This window comes from Rhinolophus sinicus, linkage group LG11, assembly GCF_036562045.2.
Source record: "Rhinolophus sinicus isolate RSC01 linkage group LG11, ASM3656204v1, whole genome shotgun sequence".
Lineage (NCBI taxonomy): Eukaryota > Metazoa > Chordata > Mammalia > Chiroptera > Rhinolophidae > Rhinolophus > Rhinolophus sinicus.
In genome coordinates, this window is record NC_133760.1 from 2,352,780 (window position 1) to 2,374,022 (window position 21,243).

The 21,243-nt window shown below is 39.8% G+C and overlaps 1 protein-coding gene across 11 annotated transcripts in view; it reads left to right on the top strand.

Annotated features, from left to right (window-relative positions):
* The window catches only part of ZNF667 (zinc finger protein 667), a 30,726-nt gene extending 20,942 nt beyond the window's left edge, over nucleotides 1-9,784 (top strand). For all 11 annotated transcript variants that reach the window (XM_074315378.1, XM_074315374.1, XM_019716884.2 and 8 more), the window contains one exon: nucleotides 88-9,784. In XM_074315378.1, coding sequence (XP_074171479.1) covers nucleotides 88-1,682 — 1,595 coding nt within the window. In that variant the 3' untranslated portion in view covers nucleotides 1,683-9,784. The remainder of the gene's footprint in view (nucleotides 1-87) is intronic.
* Nucleotides 9,785-21,243: the final 11,459 nt, after the last annotated feature.

Here is a 21,243-nt window from a genome sequence, read left to right on the forward strand (position 1 = left end):
ATATTTTCCATGTCAATTCAACTTAGATTCTTACACGACAGAAAAAAAAATTAAATAAAAAATATTTAATTTGTTGATGTCTTTCAGACTCAGGGTCTAAATGTGAAACCAAGAAGTTACCTTCAAATCATTGCAACAAATCTGGGCAAAGCATCTGTCAGAAACCAGTTTCTGTATCACAAAAAGATCTCACAGGAAAAAGAGGCTGCAAGAAAAATTCAGTCCTAATAAAACCCAAGAAAGTGCATTCAGGGAAGAAATCTTTAAAATGTAATGACTGTGGGAAAATCTTTAGTCAAAGTTTATCTCTTAAACTTCATCAGAACTCTCATACTGAAGAGAAGCCTTATGAATGTAGTAATTGTAGAAAAGCTTTTAGACAAGTCTCATCCCTCATTCTTCATCAGAGAATTCACAATGGAAGGAAAAGCCATGAATGTGATAAATGTGGGGAAAGCTTCATTCAAAGAACAACCCTTGTTCTACATGAGAAAATTCATGATGGAAAGGAAACCTTTGACTGTGGGAAGGCCTTGAATCAATGCTCATCTCTCAGTATACATCAAAAAATTCACCTTGTTGAGAATGCTCACCATTGCAAAAAATGTGGGAAAGCCTTCATTCGAATGTCATCCCTTTTACTTCATAAGAAAATTCACACTAGAAAGAAAACACATGAATGCAATAAATGTGGGAGAGGCTTCACTAAGAAATCAGTCCTTATTATACATAAAAGAACTCATACTGGAGAGAAAACCCATGAAAGTCAGAAAGCCTTAAGTCAGCAGAAAAGATACCATTTAGAGAATCCTTATAAATGCAGAAAATGTGGGAAATTCTTTAATAGGATTTCATCCATTATTCTTCATCAGAGAATTCACACCTCAGAGAAACTCTACAAATGTGACAAATGTGAGAAGGTCTTCAGGTGGTTTTCAACCCTTATTCTACACTTAAGAATTCACAATGGAGAGAAACTATACAGATGCAATAAATGTGAGAAGGTCTGTAATCGACATTCGTCCCTTATTCAACATCAGAAAGTTCATACAAAGAAAAAGAAACTGTTTGAATGTAAGGAATGTGGGAAGATGTTTTCTGGAACTGCCAACCTTAAAATACATCAGAACATTCATTCTGAAGAGAAACCTTTTAAATGCAATAAATGTAGTAAAGTTTTTGGCCGTCAATCATTTTTGATTGAGCATCAGAGAATTCATACTGGGGAAAAACCCTATCAGTGTGAGGAATGTGGAAAAGCCTTCAGTCATCGAATATCTCTTACTCGACATAAGAGAATCCATACTGAAGACAGACCATATGAATGTGATCGGTGTGGGAAGGCCTTCAGTCAGAGCGCGCACCTTGCCCAACATAAAAGAATTCACACTGGAGAGAAACCATATACATGCAAAACATGCGGGAAGGCCTTCAGTCAACGCACATCCCTTATTCTACATGAAAGAAGTCATACTGGAGAGAAACCCTATGAATGTAGTGAGTGTGGGAAGGCATTTAGCAGTGGCTCGGATCTTATCCGGCATCAGAGAAGTCATTCTTCAGAGAAACCATATGAATGTAGTAAATGTGGGAAGGCATATAGTCGGAGCTCATCCCTGATTCGACATCAGAATATACATTCCAAAGAAAAAGCCTGCAGTGGTTATAAAACCAAAGACTGAGGCTTTGAAAGTAGAGACAGAAGCATGGCAAAAATGCATTTGTCTCTAACATAAATTTCGTAAAAATGGGACCATTTGATGATGTGTCCCAGTTTGAAAGCCAAAGAGCAAAAATCCTTGGTGACTTTTGACCTGAGAATTTGAAATCATCTGAAGCAGTGACCTTATCATAGGTCTTAATCAAGCTCAGATGATTGGATCAGTCACTTTCAAATGACCATTCTTCATTTGATAAGAATCACTGATATTTTATTTTCAATGTAGTTTTAGAGCTAGTTCATTGTTCACATACAGCAAAGTGGAATTGTCAAGTACACTTTTGTGGATGGGCTTTGAGCCTGATTTAACATCACATGAAGAAAGAGTTTGAGTTTATCCCTTATAACTACAACTATCCCATATAAGGGACTTCCTGGAAAACCAGGGTGCCACTTATAGCTATAACATATAAAATATTTGATAACTCATCTCCTTAGAAATCACCTGCTTTGAATTTTGACAGCTTTAGTTTCAGGTCCCCAGACTGTGTGCAGTTCCAGTCAGGATTTGGTGCCCTCTTTAGGTGTGACGTGTATCCAAGAGTCTACTCCCTGCAGTTTAGCAGCACAGGGGTTAGTCAGCAGTATCTGGTAAGGGCCCTTCCAGCATGGCTGGAGGGAATCCTTTTTGAGGTGTTTTTCCCAGTAAACAAAATCTCCAGGTTATAGAGTATGAATTTTTAGTTTTTCATTTCCCTGGGGTGCACAGTGAAACAATGGTTCTACTAAAGCATGATTATTGTCGATAGACGCAACAGAACCTTTACAGTATTGAAGTATGTCTCCTTTCACCAACTGTGGATCAGGAGGCAGGAGCCAAATGCATAGGATATCCTGTAATTATCTCGAAAGGTGAAAGCTTGAGTCCCAAAGGGGTAGATCTGAGATTTAAAAGGACTAATGGCTTTGTTTTGGTATTTGAAGAGTTTCTACACATTTTGCCAGTTGAGTCTTAATAATACCATTAGTGTGTTCAACCAATCCTGAAGATTGTTGATGGTAAGCATAGTGAAACTGTTGGTAGAACTGGCCAAATAGCATACTTGCTTTAGCTTGTATGTGAAATGTGTTCCTCGATCACTGTGGAGTTAAAGAGGAGTTCTCCAAGTGGGAATAATAGCTTCTAACAATACTTTAGCCACTGCAGGCGCTTTAGCTTGTCTGCAAGGGAAAGCTTCAGTCCAGTGAGAAAACATACATATCATGACTAAAACATACTTGTATACATGAGATGGGGGAAGCTGAATGAAATCTATTTGCCAGACCTCAAATGGTTCATTTGGCAACTTAAAATGTCCAGGGGCAGTATGAACAGGCTTCCCTGAGTTATACTTTGGACAGGTGGAACAGCTGAGGTAGGCACTTTACACAGCCTTATTAATATCGCCCCACCACTATTGGTGCATGAAAGCTACCACTTTGTCAGTAGACCAATGGTTCAACGCATGTACAATGGTTAGGAGCGGGAATTTTAGAGTTTCTGGTAGGACTGGATTGTTATTTGATCCAAACCAGTGTCTTCTCCTTATCAAACCAGCAATTGTTGGATTTCCAGTTATGTTTTTCTAAGTTATCAACTCGAAAAGCTTCTCTTTGGACCATGACAGAGGTTTGACTGCTGCTGACGCCTTTTAGGGCAGCATTTTTAGCAGAAATTTGGGCAAGGTGATTTCCTTTAGCTTCCAGGGAACCAAGTTTAGAAGGTCCTGGAATCTTAATAGCTAAAGCATCATGGAAAACCATCCAGTAATTCCCGTACATATGGGCCATTTTAAGTTTTATCTCCATTGGAGGCAAGGAAGCCACATTTCCATAGCATGCCAAAGTCGTGAGCCACTTGAAAAGCATACCTACTATCAGTATAAATGTTGACAGTTTTACCCTTTGCTAAAATGCAAGCTTGAATGAAGGCATATAATTCAGCCTGCTGTGCTGAAGTGGCCAGAGGCAAAGGTGCTGCCTCAATGACTTCTGAAGGGGCTACAACATAGTTAGCACAGTATTCACCACTCTTGTTTTGTAAGTATGAACCATCAGTAAACTATGAGAAATCAGCTTTACCCAGAGAGGTCTTCTGTAAATCATCACGAGGAGTCAGAAGGTGGTCGGTCAGTGTCAGGCAGTCGTGAGGGGCTTCCTCAGTCTCAGAAGGAAGACAAGTAGCTGGATTAAGGCGATCACAGTGCAAATGGGTTATATGGGAAACAGTGCACAGAAGGATTTCTTAGGAAGTAAGGCAGCTGACTGACATGCTGGGTGTGATGAGAATTCAGGAGAGCTTTAACTGCATGAGGCACAGAAATGGTTAGAGGGGATCCCACAACAATCTTCCCTGTGGCCTTCACCAGGAGGGCAGTAGCAATTGCTCTGAGGCAAGTGTGGTATCCCCGAGCCGCAGGGTCCAGTTTCTGACTACAGTGTCCTAGGGGTTTATGTTAATCCATATGTTTCTGAGTAGGAGCCGCAAGGGCATTTTCTGCCTTTTCATGCACAGAAAGAAAGAAGAATCTGGTGGTTAGGATGCCCAAGAGCAGGTGGGTTCATTAAACTCTCCTTCAAGGCCTTAAAGGCCATGTCATCCTGTTCTTCCCATGAAATTGGATCAGGACTGTCATTCCTTAATAGGACATACAGAGGTTTTGCCATAAGAGAGATTTGGGATCCAATTCTGGCAATAGCCACGTAGCCCAAGAAAACCTCGCAATTGGCGTTTAGTTTTGGGGCTTGGGAAACTTAAGACACCATGGAACCTGTCTGGATCCAGGTGTAGACCTTGTTCTGATATCAGATGTCCCAAATATCTAACCTGAGTTTGAGCAAATTGTAATTTTTCTTTAGAGACCTTATGTCCCTTTAAGGCCAAATGTGTCAACAGATGGATGCTATCATCCTGTGAAGAAACCTGAGGAAAACAAAGAAGTAAGTCATCCACATATTGTAACAAGGTGGAACCTTTAGGAAAAATTACATCATCCAAATCAGTCGTCAGAATCTGTGCAAAATAAGAAAGTCTATCAGTAAACCCCTGAGGCATTACTGTCCAGGTAAATTGCTTTCCTTGCCAAGTGAAAGCAAAAAGGTATTGGCTAGCTTCATCAACTGGGATGCTAAAGAATGTGCTGCGTAAATCAATTATACTTCCAGCTGGAATGGATGCCAGCAGCATATGAGAGTCAGGAACAACAGGGTGTCAAAGGATAGCAATGTGGTTTATTGCTCAGAGGTCCTGGACAAACCTCCACCTCGTCCCTTTGGCTTTCTCACAGAATAGGAGTGTTACAAGGACTAGTGCAAGGGATAATAAGACCCTGAGTTATGTCATCTTCTATTATGGGCTTTATACCTTGGAAGGCCTCCTTATAGAATATTAGTTCTGGGCAGAGATTTTGAAGGATCAATTTGAACCTTGACAGGAGGTGCACTGTGAATTCTGCCAATATCAGTTGAAGATTTTACCCATAAAAATGATGGTAGTTGGTTCAATAGGGACCACCTGTCAGTGCTTTCAGGTTCAGCTACTGCACCATCAGAGACAGTACAAATGAAAGATTCTGAAGTCGTGTAATTCACCTGATTGGTGATTCTCACGGTTACCATCAGACCTTGTATTTCTCCCTTTTGAGAAAAGGGTATTCCAGCATGTTTCTCTAAGCAGTCTCTGCCTAATAAATGAGGAGGGGCAAAAGAATTAAGGAGAAAACAATGTTCATCTCTTAAGGGGCCTAGACGAAAGGGAACAGGTTCAGATACGTAAACCTGTTGAGGTTTATTTGAAATCCCCACTATGTGAAATGTCTTATTACTCTGAGGCAGGGGCTGGTTTATAACAATGGGGTTGAGCACTGAGACTGTAGCACTGATGTCAATAAGAACAGAAATAGTTTCCTCCCCAATTTGAAGAGTTTTTCCAAGATGATTAAGGGGAAGGATTGGAAAAAGCCCCTGTAGTTCCTTGGAGCCCCATCACTGGGAATTGGGAAGACCTGCAAAAGACTGGTTGGAAGGCAGAGAGCATCTCATATGCTTAAACTTACGGCAACCCCTTTTCCAGGGTCCTTGCTCCTTGCAGTAGTGGAAAAAAGTTGGAATTATTTGGTTTTGCATAAGGCCTCTCATTTGCCACTGCTGAAAGTCAAAAGTCTTGGCAATCTTTTAGGTGGCTCGTAGGGTACTGGCAAGCTCATTGGCCAAATTTACCAAGTCTAGGGTAGGCATACTTCCCCATCCCATCCTGGATCTTCTAACCAGGGGGGAAAGGTTTTTATTTAACCCACTGACAAAAGAATTAGAAGTTACATGTGTGGGGTCAATATCTGAAGGAAGACCAGAATTTTCCTTTAAAAATACCTGGAATCTATTATAATAGTCGTGAACAGATTCATCAGGCCTCTGTGAGCACGTGTGAATTTTGCTCCAATCAGTAGACCTTGGGAAGGCCTTAGGAATTGCTTGATGTAGGTTTTGAGCAAGTTCCCTGCTTCCTTCCAATTGGAGGTTTGCTTTTCTAAATGTATCAGGATGCTCCCATCCCGCAATCCTTCTCCAATGTTGAGCTTGGCCTTCACCACCTAACATTGATTAGCTGGGACAAATCAGAAAACCCAGCCTGATGGGCCTGAATAGTCCTATCAAGTTCCTCAGCAAACTTGTCAGAGTCCTCAGTTACCTTAGGGAATTCCTTTACAATATCTCGCTTAACTCACCTTTAGGGGACATAGGAGATGTGGGATTTATTAGGATCTCCAGAGGGTTTAACCTTAATTGGGGAAGTACTGATAAGTTCTGAGGAAGGAGAAAAGGAAAATTCAAGAGAAGGTGCTGCTAGGGGCTGAGCTGAAGGCAGAGGCGGCAGCAGTGAGACAAGATGGAGCCGGGACGGAGCGTGAAACAAAGGAGGAGTGCAGGGGAGGGCAAGGCAGTGCTGTGGAGAGCACGAGGTTTCAGGGGCCATTTTGTCTCTGAATTTTTAGCAGCCCTCCTAACTTTGAGACTTTATTTTGTAAACGGGCAACTTTAGATTCATAGCCTTGTTTGGAAGTCCCAATGTACCACTCAAAATGGCAGTCCATTCCTCTTAATTACAGTGCTGTTATCCAATTTAGTTTTAAGAAAATCAAGTTTGGGAATCTCAAAGTTTCCCAAAATGGCCACTGATTTTCTAAATTACTCTTAGTCAGATCTTTCCATTTAATAAAATACGTGCATGAAAATTCCCCGTGGGTTTTAAACATATACTTAGCTGGTGTCCCTGTTGGAGGGACAGTTTCAGAAGGCTTAGACAGCAGAGATCTCATTTTTAATACTGTGCCCAAAACAGCTTACAACTCGAGCAACCTGCAGTTCTCCAGCTCACCTCACTCTGGACAGTCTGATCACTGAGAACCAGGCCTAAGGCTAAACACCAGTTCCATAGAAATAACCAACTCTCAGAGAGTTAAGTTATAGGCTGAGCTGGATGGCACTCTTCTCACTTTCTGAATGAGACGGCACAGTCTAATACCGGCCCAAACTGTCCAGTTTCAGTAGAAATAACCTCTATCCCCAAAGGGACTTTAGGAAAAGTCCAATTTTTGTCTCAAAGGACAGCTTACTTTCTGAAGAATTCAAGCTGATGTGCTACGAGTACTCAAACTGTAAGGCTTGCGGCGAGATAATGAGGCTAAGAGAGTCAGGTGGGTTGAGAAAGGTGAGTGCTTTATTCTGCGCCGCTGGGCGAGATTCACCCATCCGCAGACGGGGCCGGTGAAGTCGCACCCAGGGCAGAGCGAGGGAGGCATATATACGATTTTTGGGGTGGGATTGGCTGAGTGAGGTGGCAGTTGAGCAGGCCCCCCAGTGCAGATCAGGCATGGGCAGCTGCATCCGGGAGTTATCGCACCAACGGTCTGCTGCCTTTTCGGGGAAACGCCAGGGGCCCCAGTTTCCATCATGCGAGGAGGGGTCTGACTTGGCAGAGAGGTCTGACTTGGCTCCTGGCCACTTTGATCATGCCGGTAGCTGACCTAACACAAAAAACATAGACAGACAAATAGGCCCTTAACGCATTCTCACACACAAATTTTTAAAAACAATTCCCAAATAAAGCTTGGAGAGTGTCAGATACACAGGCATTGTCTCAGATCCAGGAGAGAACTCGCCTGAGGCCTCTAGGGTGGAGCAAAAAAGCATGGCACTGAATTGGCCCTGTGAGGTGCCAAAGCTGGTTTGCTCACTGTTTTGAAGCTGCCAGAGTTTGTTCTCTGGATCCTGGATGAGCACCCCAAAAAGTCGACTGGATAAAATAAATTTTCAGGTAGCCTTCTAAAAAGAGGGTTTAGTTTAGAAAATAGTCGGTAACCACAAGATGGCCACAGGGTTTTGAAAATTAATTTGGGAAACGTAATAATGTAAAGATTTTGTAGGGTATCCAATGGACATGTGTCCCATTTGGGAGACCACCTCAGGGGTGATGTAGATGCCTGATCTCTGCACTGTACACCTGAAGCTAAACAATAATGAATGTCAACTATAATTTATATATATATATATATATATATATATATACATATATATATATATATATATATATATACATATATATATATGTATATACTTACAAGAAGCGGAGTACAGCATTAGGAATAGAGACAGTGGAAACGAAATGGCTCTGCGATGTCAGAGGGGTAGTGGATGGGGGAGGGGGGTTCACACAGTGTGAGGGATATAAATGATAAACGTCTAAGTAGTACTTTGTCTTGTGCACCTGAAACTCATAAAATTAAACAAACAAACAAACAAATAAATAAATAAATAAATAAAGTGTTTATCTGGGAAAAGGAAAAAGCAAACCACCACAGCAGTGAGAACGTGCACCTCCAGCCCCTGGCCACGTGCAGAAAGAGCACTGTCCCAAGATGGCCCCTATATATGTTCCTCCAGACAGGATGTTAGAACCATAAAATTTAACAGGAACTCAGGACTAGGAAATAACAGGAAGCTCAGCTTGATCCATAGACCTCTGAGCTCCCAGGTCAGTTTTCTTAAAATGCCAGTTCGCTTTTATCAGAATAAAGAAGAGTGAATCTTTAAGTGGATAAAGATAGCACTCATCATTATGTAGAGAAAAGGTAAAACATTTACCATATTGTCTTTGTAGATATGTGACCGTGGTGTGAATAATAACAAGCCTGACAGGCTAATGGGGGGAAAACAGGATGTACACTGAAAAACGAGGCACTTCAGAACAGGGAGAAGTTATTTGTTTAATTTGAAAATTTGTCTATATAAATAAACATTGGTATTTTCATGTAAGAACACTGGTGTGTAATAAGTAATTGGTGGAGAACGGGGTCTTATGGACTGAATGTGTCCCTCCCCCACAAATTCATGCATTGAAGTCCTAACCCCTCGTGGTAGTATTGGATATGGGACCTTTGAGAAGTAATTAGAGGGTGAGGCTGTCATGGTGGTATTAGTATCTTTCAAAGAAAGGATACCAGAGAGATTTGTGCTCTCTGTGCTGTCAAGACACAGCAAGAAGGCAGTGTCTACAAGCCAGAAAGCTAGCCCTCACCAGTATCCAACCATGCGGCCACACTGGTGTTGGACCTTCGGCTTCCAGAACTAGGAGGGAGAAATTTCTTTTGTTGAGTTCACACAGTCTTGCTATTTTGTTATGGCATCCCGAGCTGACTAAGATATGGGGAAACCCCTGGATTTATGTACCAGGCTGTTCTCCTGTCAGCTGTTGATCACAATAGCTTTCAATCTCTCCAGCTTGTGCAAAATATGTAAGAAATAAAATCATAGTTATTTTTCATAAATAGGTTGTATATAATTGAACTCTTTCTGTGTAAGTTTTCCTTCTGCAAAGGCTATTTTTGAAAACACCCATATCTCGTTAAGACAACTTTGTTGAATGTCTGATCACATGGTTAGGTCACTCTAACTTTGAGTGCCACTGAGCAAACAACTACCAGGTTTGTGAAGGGTGATCATGCAGGATAATAGAACAATTTTTCATTTAAACTTACATGAGTTCTGTAAAATCAGTATTAAAAAATCCAAGATCGATTTTTATTCTTATCTTTATTATTTCCATCCTTATGCTGACTTGGGGTTTCATTGCTGTTAATTTTCTGGTTAAGGTGGAAATTGAAGTCATTGACTTGAGAGCTTTATTTTATAACTTAGGCATTTAGTGTTATATGTTTCCTTCTAAGTACAATGTTAAACATTTTGATATGCTATGTCCTAACTTTCATTCAACCCAAATACTTTGTTTTCCCTTTTGGTTTCTCTTTTGACCCATGGGTTACTAAAAATTGGGCTATTTAGATCCAAATATTTGGGAATTTTCCAATTATCTCCCTGTTTCTGATTTCTAATTTAATCCATTCTAGTCAAAAAACATATTTTGTATGACTTGACCCCTTTTAAATTTATTGAGACATGTTTTCTTTTTAAAAATATTTTATTGGGGAAGGGGGACAGGACTTTATTGGGGAACAGTGTGTACTTCCAGGCCTTTTTTCCAAGTCAAGTTGTTGTCCTTTTAGTCTTAGTTGTGGAGGGCACAGCTCAGCTCCAGGTCCAGTTGCCGTTGCTAGTAGCAGGGGGCACAGCCCACTATCCCTTGCGGGAGTCAAACCGGCAACCTTGTAGTTGAAAGGATGCGCTCCAACCAACTGAGGCATCTTGGAGCTCAGCGGCAGCTCAGCTCAAGGTGCCGTGTTCAATCTTACTTGCAGGGGGCAGAGCCCACCATCCCTTGTGGGACTCAAGAAATCGAACTGGCAACCTTGTGATTGAGAGCCCACTGACCCACGTGGGAATCGAACTGGCAGCCTTCGGAGTTAGGAGCATGGAGCTCCAACCGCCTGAGCCACTGGGCCGGCTGAGACATGTTTTAAGGCCTGGAATGTTGTCTGTGTTAGTAAATGTTCTTGGTGCATTTCAAAGAATGTATATTGGTTCTTGGTTAGAGTAGTTTTTAAATGTCAATTAGGTCAAGTTGGCCGATAGTGTTGTTTAAGTGTTCAACATCCTTACTGTTTTTCTGTCTGTGAGTTCTATTAAGAGATGCATGTTGAAATCTCTTATTGTGGATTTGTCTATTTTGCCATGTAGTTCCATCAGTTCTTTTCCCAGCTTCAGATAATTTGCTCACATGCCTGTTTTCATCAGTATTCAGGTAAGAACTAGAGTTTGTGAAAACTGCAGTTGTTTAGGTTGTTTCTTCTCTAAGCTCTCAGGCTCTTTGCCCTGTGAACTCTGCCCATCTCAGTCTCCTGGACTCCCAGCCCTGTCTCCGCTCACAGAGGCCACAGCCTGGAAACCACACGTGCAGGACACGGAACTCATACTACTGTCCTCACCTCCTGTGTTCCCTAGGGATCTCCGTCTCATTGCCTGATATCCAATGTCTTGAACACCAAGTTTTCCTGTATTTTGCCCTATTTTTTTGCATTTCAGGTGGGAGGGCAAACTATTTAATTCCTATAATTCCATCTTTATCAGAAGTGCAGATCTTAAATAATAAGCATTTAGCAAGGGCAGGGCTCACTGTGGGTCTAGGATTTATCTTTTATTTTTAAAAACTGTTGCAATTAATATTCTTGTACATGTGCTCTTGAAAGGTTTCACCAATATTTGTGGAGGACAAATCGCTGGATCAAAAGATAGGATGTTTTAATAGATACTGCCAACTTGCCTTTCCTGTTCAAATAGTGTCTATCTAGAATGAAGAAGGAGTCTTAGGAACTCATGCACCTTTGTCCAGGGCTCCAACTTGTCCAAGTTGGGATACATTAGTCAAGTTTTTCAGAATTTCTTCTGTGTACCTTTCCTCCATTATGTTCTTATCAGAAGGCAGAGAGTGCCAAAGAGCCTTGAAAGTTCATTTAGTGTGGCCCTAACTGTTGTTCCTATATTATGCTTTTCATAGTGTGTGATATGAGGTGGTATCACTTTCCTCTTTCAGTGATGCTGGCATATTCTTTATTTTTTTTCATTTTGTCCACTTTGGGTAGAAGGAAGTTCTGTAGGTCCAAGTCTACCATTATTCCATAGAATCTCTGCAGGCTGGGATTTTAAAGTTTTGAATGAGTAGAGCTCTTCCTGATAGCTGTTTATCAAAGGGCGATACTTCAGAATAGCAGGAAATTTGTTTTAGCTCAGTGATTCTCAGACGTTACTGTGTGTTCAGATCACCTGGAGGGCTTATAAAAGTGTGGATTCTGAATTACTGGGTCTGGGTCCCCAGATTCTAATAAGTTCTCAGGTGATGCTGATGCCGCAAGGCCATGGCCCTACTGAGTGGCAAGGATTGAGCCTTGCCTTTAAAAAAAATTTTTTTATAGCCCTTTACATCACTGGCAGTTTCCCTCTCAGCTGTCACATTCACCTTTCAAAACCCGATTGCTTCCTCCTTGAGCCCTCCTGTCCCTCACCTCACCTAGGGAGGCTTCTGAAGCCAGACCTTTCAGAGTAATATGTGGCTCCCATCAAGGTGCCCTTCTTTTGCCCTTCCAGACATGCCACTGCTCTGGAGGAGTGTTGTGCTCTCGAGTGCAAGAGTAGCTTCCTCTCCCAGGATTCTCATCACTTTTAGCAACATTTCTTCGTGTTTCTGAAGCTCAGAATCACCATGTTTCTTAACTTCATCCAAGATGGAGTTTCTACATCTGTTTTTTTTTTTCCCCTTCTGATCTTTGTTTTATTGATGTCATACATCTCACTTGTACATACGTTATAACCCCACATTACATTATTACTTTTATTTAAACAATCTTTTAACATTTATTTAAACAATATCTGAAAGAGATTTTGCACTCATACATTTACTCCTGCAGTTACCATTTCTGCCACATTTTATTCCTTGATGGGATCCATTTTTCCATCTTGTGTACATTTTCTCCTTCCTGAAGGACTTTGACATTGTAGTGCAGGTCTGATGGACTGCTGCAGCTTTTCTATGTCTCAATTCATATGAATTGTTTTACCTTTTGCATATCTAAAAATAATTTTGTATTTGAAAGATACTTTTTTTTCCTTTCAGTAGTTAAAAAAATTTTAACTATCTTCTCACTTGAATTGTTTCTGATAAGCAATCTGCTGTCATCTTCATCTGTATATAACGTATCTTTCTTCCCCCCCTCTGGCTAGTGTTAAAACTTTTTCTTTATTATTGGTTTTAAGAAATTATGATTTTTTAAAATTAAAGTGTATTGGGATGGCATTTGTTAGTAGTAAAGTTACATAGGTTTCAGGTATACAATTCTGTAATATATCATCATCTATATATCACATTGTGTGTTCACCACCCAGAATCAGTGCTCCTTCCATAACCATGTATTTGATCCCTTTAACCCTTATCTACTACCCTCCTCTCCCCGTACCATCTGGTAACCACTTAACTATTGTCTGTGTCTATGAGTTGTTTCTTCATTTGTTTATTTTGTTCCTTTGTTGTTTTCAGTTTTATATACCACATATCAGTGAAATGATTCTCGACTTTTTTTGTCTGACTTATTTCGCTTAGCATAATAGTCTCAAGATCCATCCATGTTGTCACAAATGGTCCTATTTTGTCTTTTCTTATGGCAGAATAGTATTCCATGGTGTATTGTGACGGGCCAGCCGCCACAAGTTGATCAGTTCCCGAATGGGGGAGTGGGAATGAATAAAAGACACTCTCACATATGATGGCGATCGCGGGCTCCAGTGATGCTGAAGTCACTGAGTTTATTTTACTGCACCCATATAAGCAGTTTGAGTACGTGCAAGTATGTATTAATATAACAAATGTAAATTCTTTAACTTTCACATAGAGGATACAAAATTTACTGAAACTCTCACAAGTAATTATCTTATCAATTGCCCTGATAGGCATCAGCCCTCTGTGTCCGGGAACTGGCCGTTCCCACCACATTCCTCAGCAGTTTACAAGCTCAAGCTCCCCCCAGGTGCAGGCAGAAACAATTGCCTCAGGGGGAGGAAACAGGTAGCATAAACCGAGCCATTCTGTAAAGCTTAGAGTCACCTGTAACTCTGGCTCCCCACAGTGTATATATACCACAACTTCTTTATCCATTCATCTATCGAAGGGCACTTTGGTTGTTTCCATGTCTTGGCCTCCGTAAATAAAGCTGCAGTGAACATCAGAACACATATTATCTTTACGGATAAATGTTTTCAGATTTTTTGGGGGGTATATAACCAATAGAGGGATTGCTGAGTCATATGGTAATTCTATTCGTAATTTTTTGAGGAACCTCCACACTGCCTTCCATAACGGCTGCACCAGTCTGCATTCCCACCAACAGTGTATGAGGGTTCCTTTTTCTCCACAGCCTCTCCAACACTTGTTACTATTTGTCTTGTTGATGATAGCCATTCTGACTGGGGTGAGGTGATAGCTCATTGTGGTTTTGATTTGCATTTCCCTAGTAGCTAGTGAAGTTGAGCATTTTTTCATATGTCTGTTGGCCGTTCACATGTCTTGTTGGGAGAAGTTTCTGTTCATGCCCTCTGCCCATTTCTTAATTGGATTGTTTGTTTTTTTGTTGAGTTGTATGAGTTCCTTATATATTTTGGATATTAGTCCCTTATTGGAGGCATTGTTTGCAAAAATCTTATCTCATTCAGTTGGTTTCCTCTTTATTTTATCAATGGTTTCTTTTGCTGTGGAGAAGCTTTTTAGTTTGATATAGTCCCATTCATTTATTTGAGCTATTACTTCTCTTGCCTATGAAGTTAAATTCATAAAATCCTCTTTGAACCCAAGGTCCGTAAGTTTAGTTCCTATGTTTTCTTCTATGCAGTTTATTGTTTCAGGTCTTATGTTTAGGTCTTTGATCCATTTTGAGTTACTTTCGGTACATGGTGACAGAGAGCAGTCTAGTTTCATTCTTTTGCACGTGGCTTTCCAATTCTCCCAGGAGCATTTATTGAAGAAGCCGTCTTTTCTCCGTTGTATGTTTTTGGCTTTCTTTGTTGAAAAACATCTCTCCATATTTGTGTGGGTTTATTTCTGGGTTCTCAGCTCTATTCCATTGATCTATGTGTCGGTTTTTCTGCCAATACCATACTGTTTTGATGATTGTTGCCCTGTAGTACAAGCTAAAGTCAGGGAGTGTGATACCTCCATGTGGGGACAGAGCCCCAGAAAGTAGTTTACAGGCTCTCGGCCTCACGTGGAAGGGTGCTGGCTCGGGTGGTGAATGGCCGTCGGCTGTGGCTGATTGGCCGTCGGCTGTGGCCGGTTAGCCAATTGGCTGCTGGTATAACTGCTGCGACTACGGAGGACTGCCGAGGATTGCCGAGGAGCCGAGCAGAGCCGAGCAGAGCCGAAGAGAGCGGAAGAGGAGAGCCGAGAGAGAGGAACAGAGGAGAGAGTGGAGAAGAGTCGTCGGTCGGTCGGTTGGCGGAAAAGCGGACGGCAGGTCACGCGTCCGGTGGGCCCAGCCTCCAGTGAGACCATGGTGGTATGGCTCCCCTACCTATGGCTCCGTGGGTGTTCCTTGTTGGCCTCACTGTATCCTGCGTTCTTAAGTGGGGAGCGGGACAAGAGACCCCGCAGGCCGCCCCGCACGACACTCCAGCATTGTTCTTTTTTCTTAGGATTGCTTTGGCTATTCGGGTTCTTTCGTTGTTCCATAAAAATCTGATGATTTTTTTGTTCTATTTCTTTAAAAAATGCCATCAAGATTTTGATGGGAATTGCATTATATCTGTATATTGCTTTGGGTAATATGGCCATTTTGACAATGTTGATTCTTCCAATACATGAACACAGAATGTCTTTCCATTTCTTTGTGTCTTCTTCAATTTCTTTTTAAAATGTCTTACATTTTTAGTGTATAGGTATTTCACATCCTTTGTTAAGTTTATTCTTAGGTACTTTATTATTTTTGTTGCAATTGCAAAAGGAATTGGTTTTTTTTTTTCTGAGATTTCATTGTTTGTATATAGGAATGCAGTGGACTTTTGTAGGTTGATGTAGCAGGCAACTTTACTGTATTTGTTTATTGTTTCTAATAGCTTTTTGGTGGAGTCTTTAGGGTTTTCTGTATACAGCATCATGTCATCTGCAAAAAGTGATAATTTAGCTTCTTCATTCCCAATTCGGATGCCTTTTATTTCTTTCTCTTCCGATTGCTCTGGCAAGGACTTCCAATACTGTTTTGAAAAGCAATGGTGATAGGGAACAGCCCTGTCTTGTTCCTGAATGTGGAGCGAAGGGTTTCAGTTTTTCACCATTAATTATGATATTAGCTGAGGGTTAGTCTTATATGGCCTTTATTATGTTAAGGTATTTTCCTTCTATACCCATTTTATTAAGTGTTTTTTTAAATTAGTTTCAGGTGCACAAAACAAAGTAATACTTAGATGTTTATCATTTATATACCTCACACTGTGCCAGCCCCCAACCCCCATCCAGTATCCCTCTGACATCGCATACAGCCATTACATTTCCATCGTCTCTATTCCTAATGCTGTACTTGGCTTCTTGTAAGTATATACATATACATATACATATACATATACACACACACATATATATATATGTGTGTGTGTATATGTATATGTATGTGTGTATATATATATATATATATATATATATATATATATATATATATACACACACTTGTAGTTGACATTCATTATTGTTCAGCTTCAGCTTCATGTGCACAGTGTAGTGATCAGGCATCTACATCATCCCTGAGGTGGTCTCCCTAATGAGACAAGTGTCCATCGGATACCCTACAAAATATTTACAACATTATTGATTACATTCCCCAAGTTAACTTTTGTAACCCTGTGGCAATCTTGTAGTTACTGACTGCTTTCTAATCCCCTCACCTTCTCCCTTATCCCCACCCCCCCTCCCATCTAGCAACCCTCAGTTTTTCCTCTATGTCTCCAAAACTGTTTCTGATTAGTTCATTCGCTTATTCTCTTCTATACATTCTACATATAAGTGAGATTATATGGTATTTGTCTTTCTCGGTCTGACTTATTTCACTTAATATAATGTTCTCTAGTCCATCCATGTTGTTGCAAATGGTAAGATTTCTTCTTTATGGCTGCGTAATACTCCATTGTATAAATGTACCACAGTTTCTTTATCCAGTTATCTACCGATGGGCATTTCGGTTGTTTCCATGTCTTGGCTGTTGTGTATAGTGCTGCAATAAACAGAGGAGTGCATAAATTTTTTTAAATTAGAGTTTTGGATTTCTCTGGATAGATACCTAGGAGAGGAATTGCTGGGTCATAAGGTAGTTCCATTTTCAGATTTTTGAGATACCTCCATACCGTTTTCCATAGTGGCTGCACCAATCTGCAATCCCACCAACAGTGCACAAGGGTTCCCTTTTCTTGATGATAGCCATTTTGACTGGGGCGAGGTGGTATCTCATTGTGGTTTTTATTTGCATTTCTTTGATGGTTAGTGATGTTGAGCATTTTTTCATATGTCTGTTTGCCATCTGTATGTCCTTTTTAGAAAAATGTCTCTTCATGTCCTCTGCCCATTTTTAAATTGGGTTGTTTGTTTTTTTGGAGTTGAGTTGAGTGAGTTTTTTATAAATTTGTGATATTGACCCCTTATCAGATATGTCATTGGCAAATGTCTTTTCCCATTCAGTAGGATCCATTTTTGTTTTATTGATGGTTTCCTTTGCTGTGAAAAAACATGTTTATTTTTTCTCTTACTTCCCTCGGGCGAGGGGATATATCAGTAAAAATCTTACTCCAGGTAATGTCTGTGAAGTTTCTTCCTATATTTTCTTCTAGGAATTTTATGGTTTCAGATCTTACATTTAAGTCTTTAAGTCAATTTGAATTTATTTTTGTATATGGTGTAAGGAGGTGGTCCAGCTTCATTTTTTTGCATGTATCTGTCCAGGTTTCCCAGCACCATTTATTGAATAGACTGTCTTTATGCCACCGTACATTCTTGCTTCCATTGTCATAGATTAAATGGCCATATAGGCATGGATTTATTTCTGGGCTCTCTATTCTGTTCCATTGATCTATGTGTCTGTTTTTATTCCAGTACCATGCTGTTTTGATTACTGTAGCCTTGTAGTATAATTTGATGTCAGGTATCGTTATACTTCCCACTTTGTTCTTATTTCTCAAGATTGCTGAGGCTATCCAGGGTCTTTTATGGTTCCATATAAATTTTAGGATTATATGTTCTATTTCTGTGAAAAACGTCATCGGTGGTTTGATAGGAATTGTGTTGAATATGTGTATTGCGTTAGGCAGTATGGACATTTTAACTATATTAATTCTTCCTATCCATGAACATGGGATGTGTTTCCATCTATTTGTGTCTTCTTTCATTTCTTTCTTCAGTGTCTTATAATTTTCTGAGTACAGATCTTTTACTTCTTTGGTTAAATTTATTCCCAGGTATTTTATAGTTTTTGAAGCAATTGTAAATGGGATTGTTTTAAATTTCTCCTTCTGATGTTTTATTATTGGTATATACAAATGCAACTGATTTCTGAATATAAATTTTGTATCCTGCTACTTTACTAAATTCATCTATCAGCTCTAATAGTTTCTTGGTGGAGTCTTTAGGGTTCTCTATATATAGTATCATGTCATCTGCATATAACGACAATTTTACTTCCTCCTTACTGATTTGGATGCCTTTTATTTCTTTTTCTTGTCTGATTGCTGTGGCTAGAACTTCCAGCACTATGTTAAATAGAAGTGGAGAAAGTGGGCAATCTTGTCTTATTCCTGATCTTAAGGGGAGTGGTTTTAGCTTTTCCCCATTGAGTATGATGTTAGCTGTGGGTTTATCACATATGGCGTATATTATGTTAAGATACGATCCCTCTACTCCCACTTTCTTAAGGGTTTTTATCATAAATGGCTGCTGAATTTTGTCAAATGCTTTTTCTGCATCTATTGATATGATCATGTGATTTTTATTTTTCATTTTGTTAATGTGGTGAATCACATGAATTGATTTGCGAATGTTGAACCACCCTTGCATACCAGGGATGAATCCCACTTGATCATGGTGTATGATCTTTTTAATGTATTGCTGAATTCTGTTCGCTAATATTTTGTTGAGGATTTTTGCATCTATGTTCATTAGAGATATCGGCCTGTAGTTTTCTTTTTTGTAGTGCCTTTGCTGATTTTGGGATCAGGGTGATAGGGGCCTCGTAAAAAGTGTTTGGGAGCCTTCTCTCCTTCTGGATTTTTTGGAACAGCTTGAGAAAAATAGGTGATAATTCTTTTTTGAATGTTTTGTAAAATTCAATTGTAAAGCCATCTGATCCAGGACTTTTGTTTGTTGGGAGATTGTTGATTACTGATTCAATTTCCCTGGTGGTAATCAGTCTATTCAGGTTTTCTGTTTCTTTTTCAGTTAGCCTTGGAAGGTTGCATGCTTCTAGAAAATTGTCCATTGCTCCCAGATTGTCAAATTTGTTGGCATAGAGTTGCTCATAATTTCTTAAGATTTTTTGTATTTCTGTGGTATCTGTTGTCACTTCTCTTTCATTTCTGATTTTATTAATTTGGGTCCTGTCTTTTTTTTAATGAGTCTTGTCAATTTTGTTTATCTTCTCTAATAACCAACTCTTGGATTCACTGATCTTTTGTATTGTTTTTCTGGTTTATATTTCATTTATTTCCGCTCTGATCTTTATTCTCTCCTTCCCTGTACTCCCTTTTGGCTTATTTTGCAGTTCTTTTTCAAGATCCCTTAAGTGTGAAGATAAACTGTTGATTAGTGATTTTTCTTGTTTAGGTAGGCCTGCAATGCTATGAATTTCCCTCTTAGGACTACTTTTGCGGCATCCCATAGATTTTGGGTTGTTGTGTTCTCATTTTCGTTTGTCTCGAGATATCTTTTGATTTCTTCCTTGATCTCCTGGTTGACCCATTCATTATCTAGTAACATGTTATTCAGCCTCCATGAATTGGTGTGTCTTCTGGTTTTTCTCCTGTAGTTCATTTCTAATTTCATAGCACTATGGTCAGAGAAGACAACTGGTATGATTTCAATTTACTTAAATTTATCAAGACTTGTTTTGTGGCCTAACACGTGGTCTATCTTGGAAAATGTTCCACGTGCGCTTGAGACGAACGTGTATTCTGCAGATTTGTGGTGAAATGCTTTGAAAATACTGATTAAATCCAAGTGGTCCATTGTGTCATTTAAGGCCATTGTTTCCATATTGATTTTCTGTCTGGAAGACCTGTCCCTTGTTGTCAGAGGTGTGTTGAAGTCCCCTACTATGATAGTGTTACTGTTGATCTCTGTCTTTATGTCAGTCAGTATCTGTTTTATATATTTAGGTGCTCCTATGTTGGGTGCATAGATGTTTACTAGGGTTATGTCCTCTTGTCGGATCGATCCCTTTATTATTATATAGTGCCCATCTTTGTCTTTTAATATGTTCTTCATTTTAAAGTCTATTTTGTCAGATATAAGTATTGCAACTCCAGCTTTTTTCTCATTTCCATTTGCATGAAATATCTTACTCCAACCCTTCACTTTCAGCCTGTGTGTGTCTTTTGATCTGAGGTGAGTCTCTTGTATACAGCATATACAAGGGTCTTGCTTTCTTATCCACTCAGCCACCCTATGTCTCTTGATTGGAGCATTTAATCCATTTACATTTAAAGTGATTATTGATAGGTACATAGTTATTGCCATTTTTAAATTTGTAGTTAGATTGTTTTCATCTTTCTTCTATTTACAGAAGTCCTTTTAGTATTTCTTGCAATGCTGGCTTGGTGGTAATAAATTCCTTTAGCTTATTCTTTTCTGGGAAGCTCTTTATCTCTCCTTCAATTTTAAATGATAGCCTTGCTGGATAAAGCAATCTAGGTTGTAGGCCTTTGTTTTCCATCACTTTGAGTATCTCCTGCCACTCCCTCCTGGCCTTCAATGTTTCTGTAGAAAAGTCATTTGATAGTCTTATGGGAGTTCCCTTGTATGTAAACCTCTGTCTTTCTCTTGCTGCTGTTAGGATTCTCTCTTTGTCTTAAATCTTTGCCATTTTAACTATAATGTGTCTTGGTGTGGACCTGTTTGGGTTTATCCTGGTTGGAACTCTCTGCACTTCCTGGGCTTGTATGTTGGTTTCCTTCATCAGGTTAGGGAAGTTTTCGGACATTATTACCTCAAACATGTTCTCAATCCCTTGCTTCCTCTCTTCACCTTCTGGTATTCCTATGATGCACATGTTGTTGCCCTTGATGTTATCCCAGAGGTCTCTTATACCATCTTCATTGTTTTTTTAATTCTTTTTTCTTTCTGTTGTTCTCTTTGGGTGATCTCTGCTAACTTGTCTTCTAAGTAGCTGATTCGATCCTCTGCTTCATCTAACCTGCTGTTAATTCCTTAAAGTGAGTACTTTATTTCAGTAATTGTGTTCTTTATTTCGAACTGGTTGTTCATTATGATTTCTCTATCATTCTTTATGTCATCTCTAAGCTCCTTAAACATTCTTATCATCAGTGTTCTGAACTCTGTCTCTGATAGGTTGGTTACCTCTATT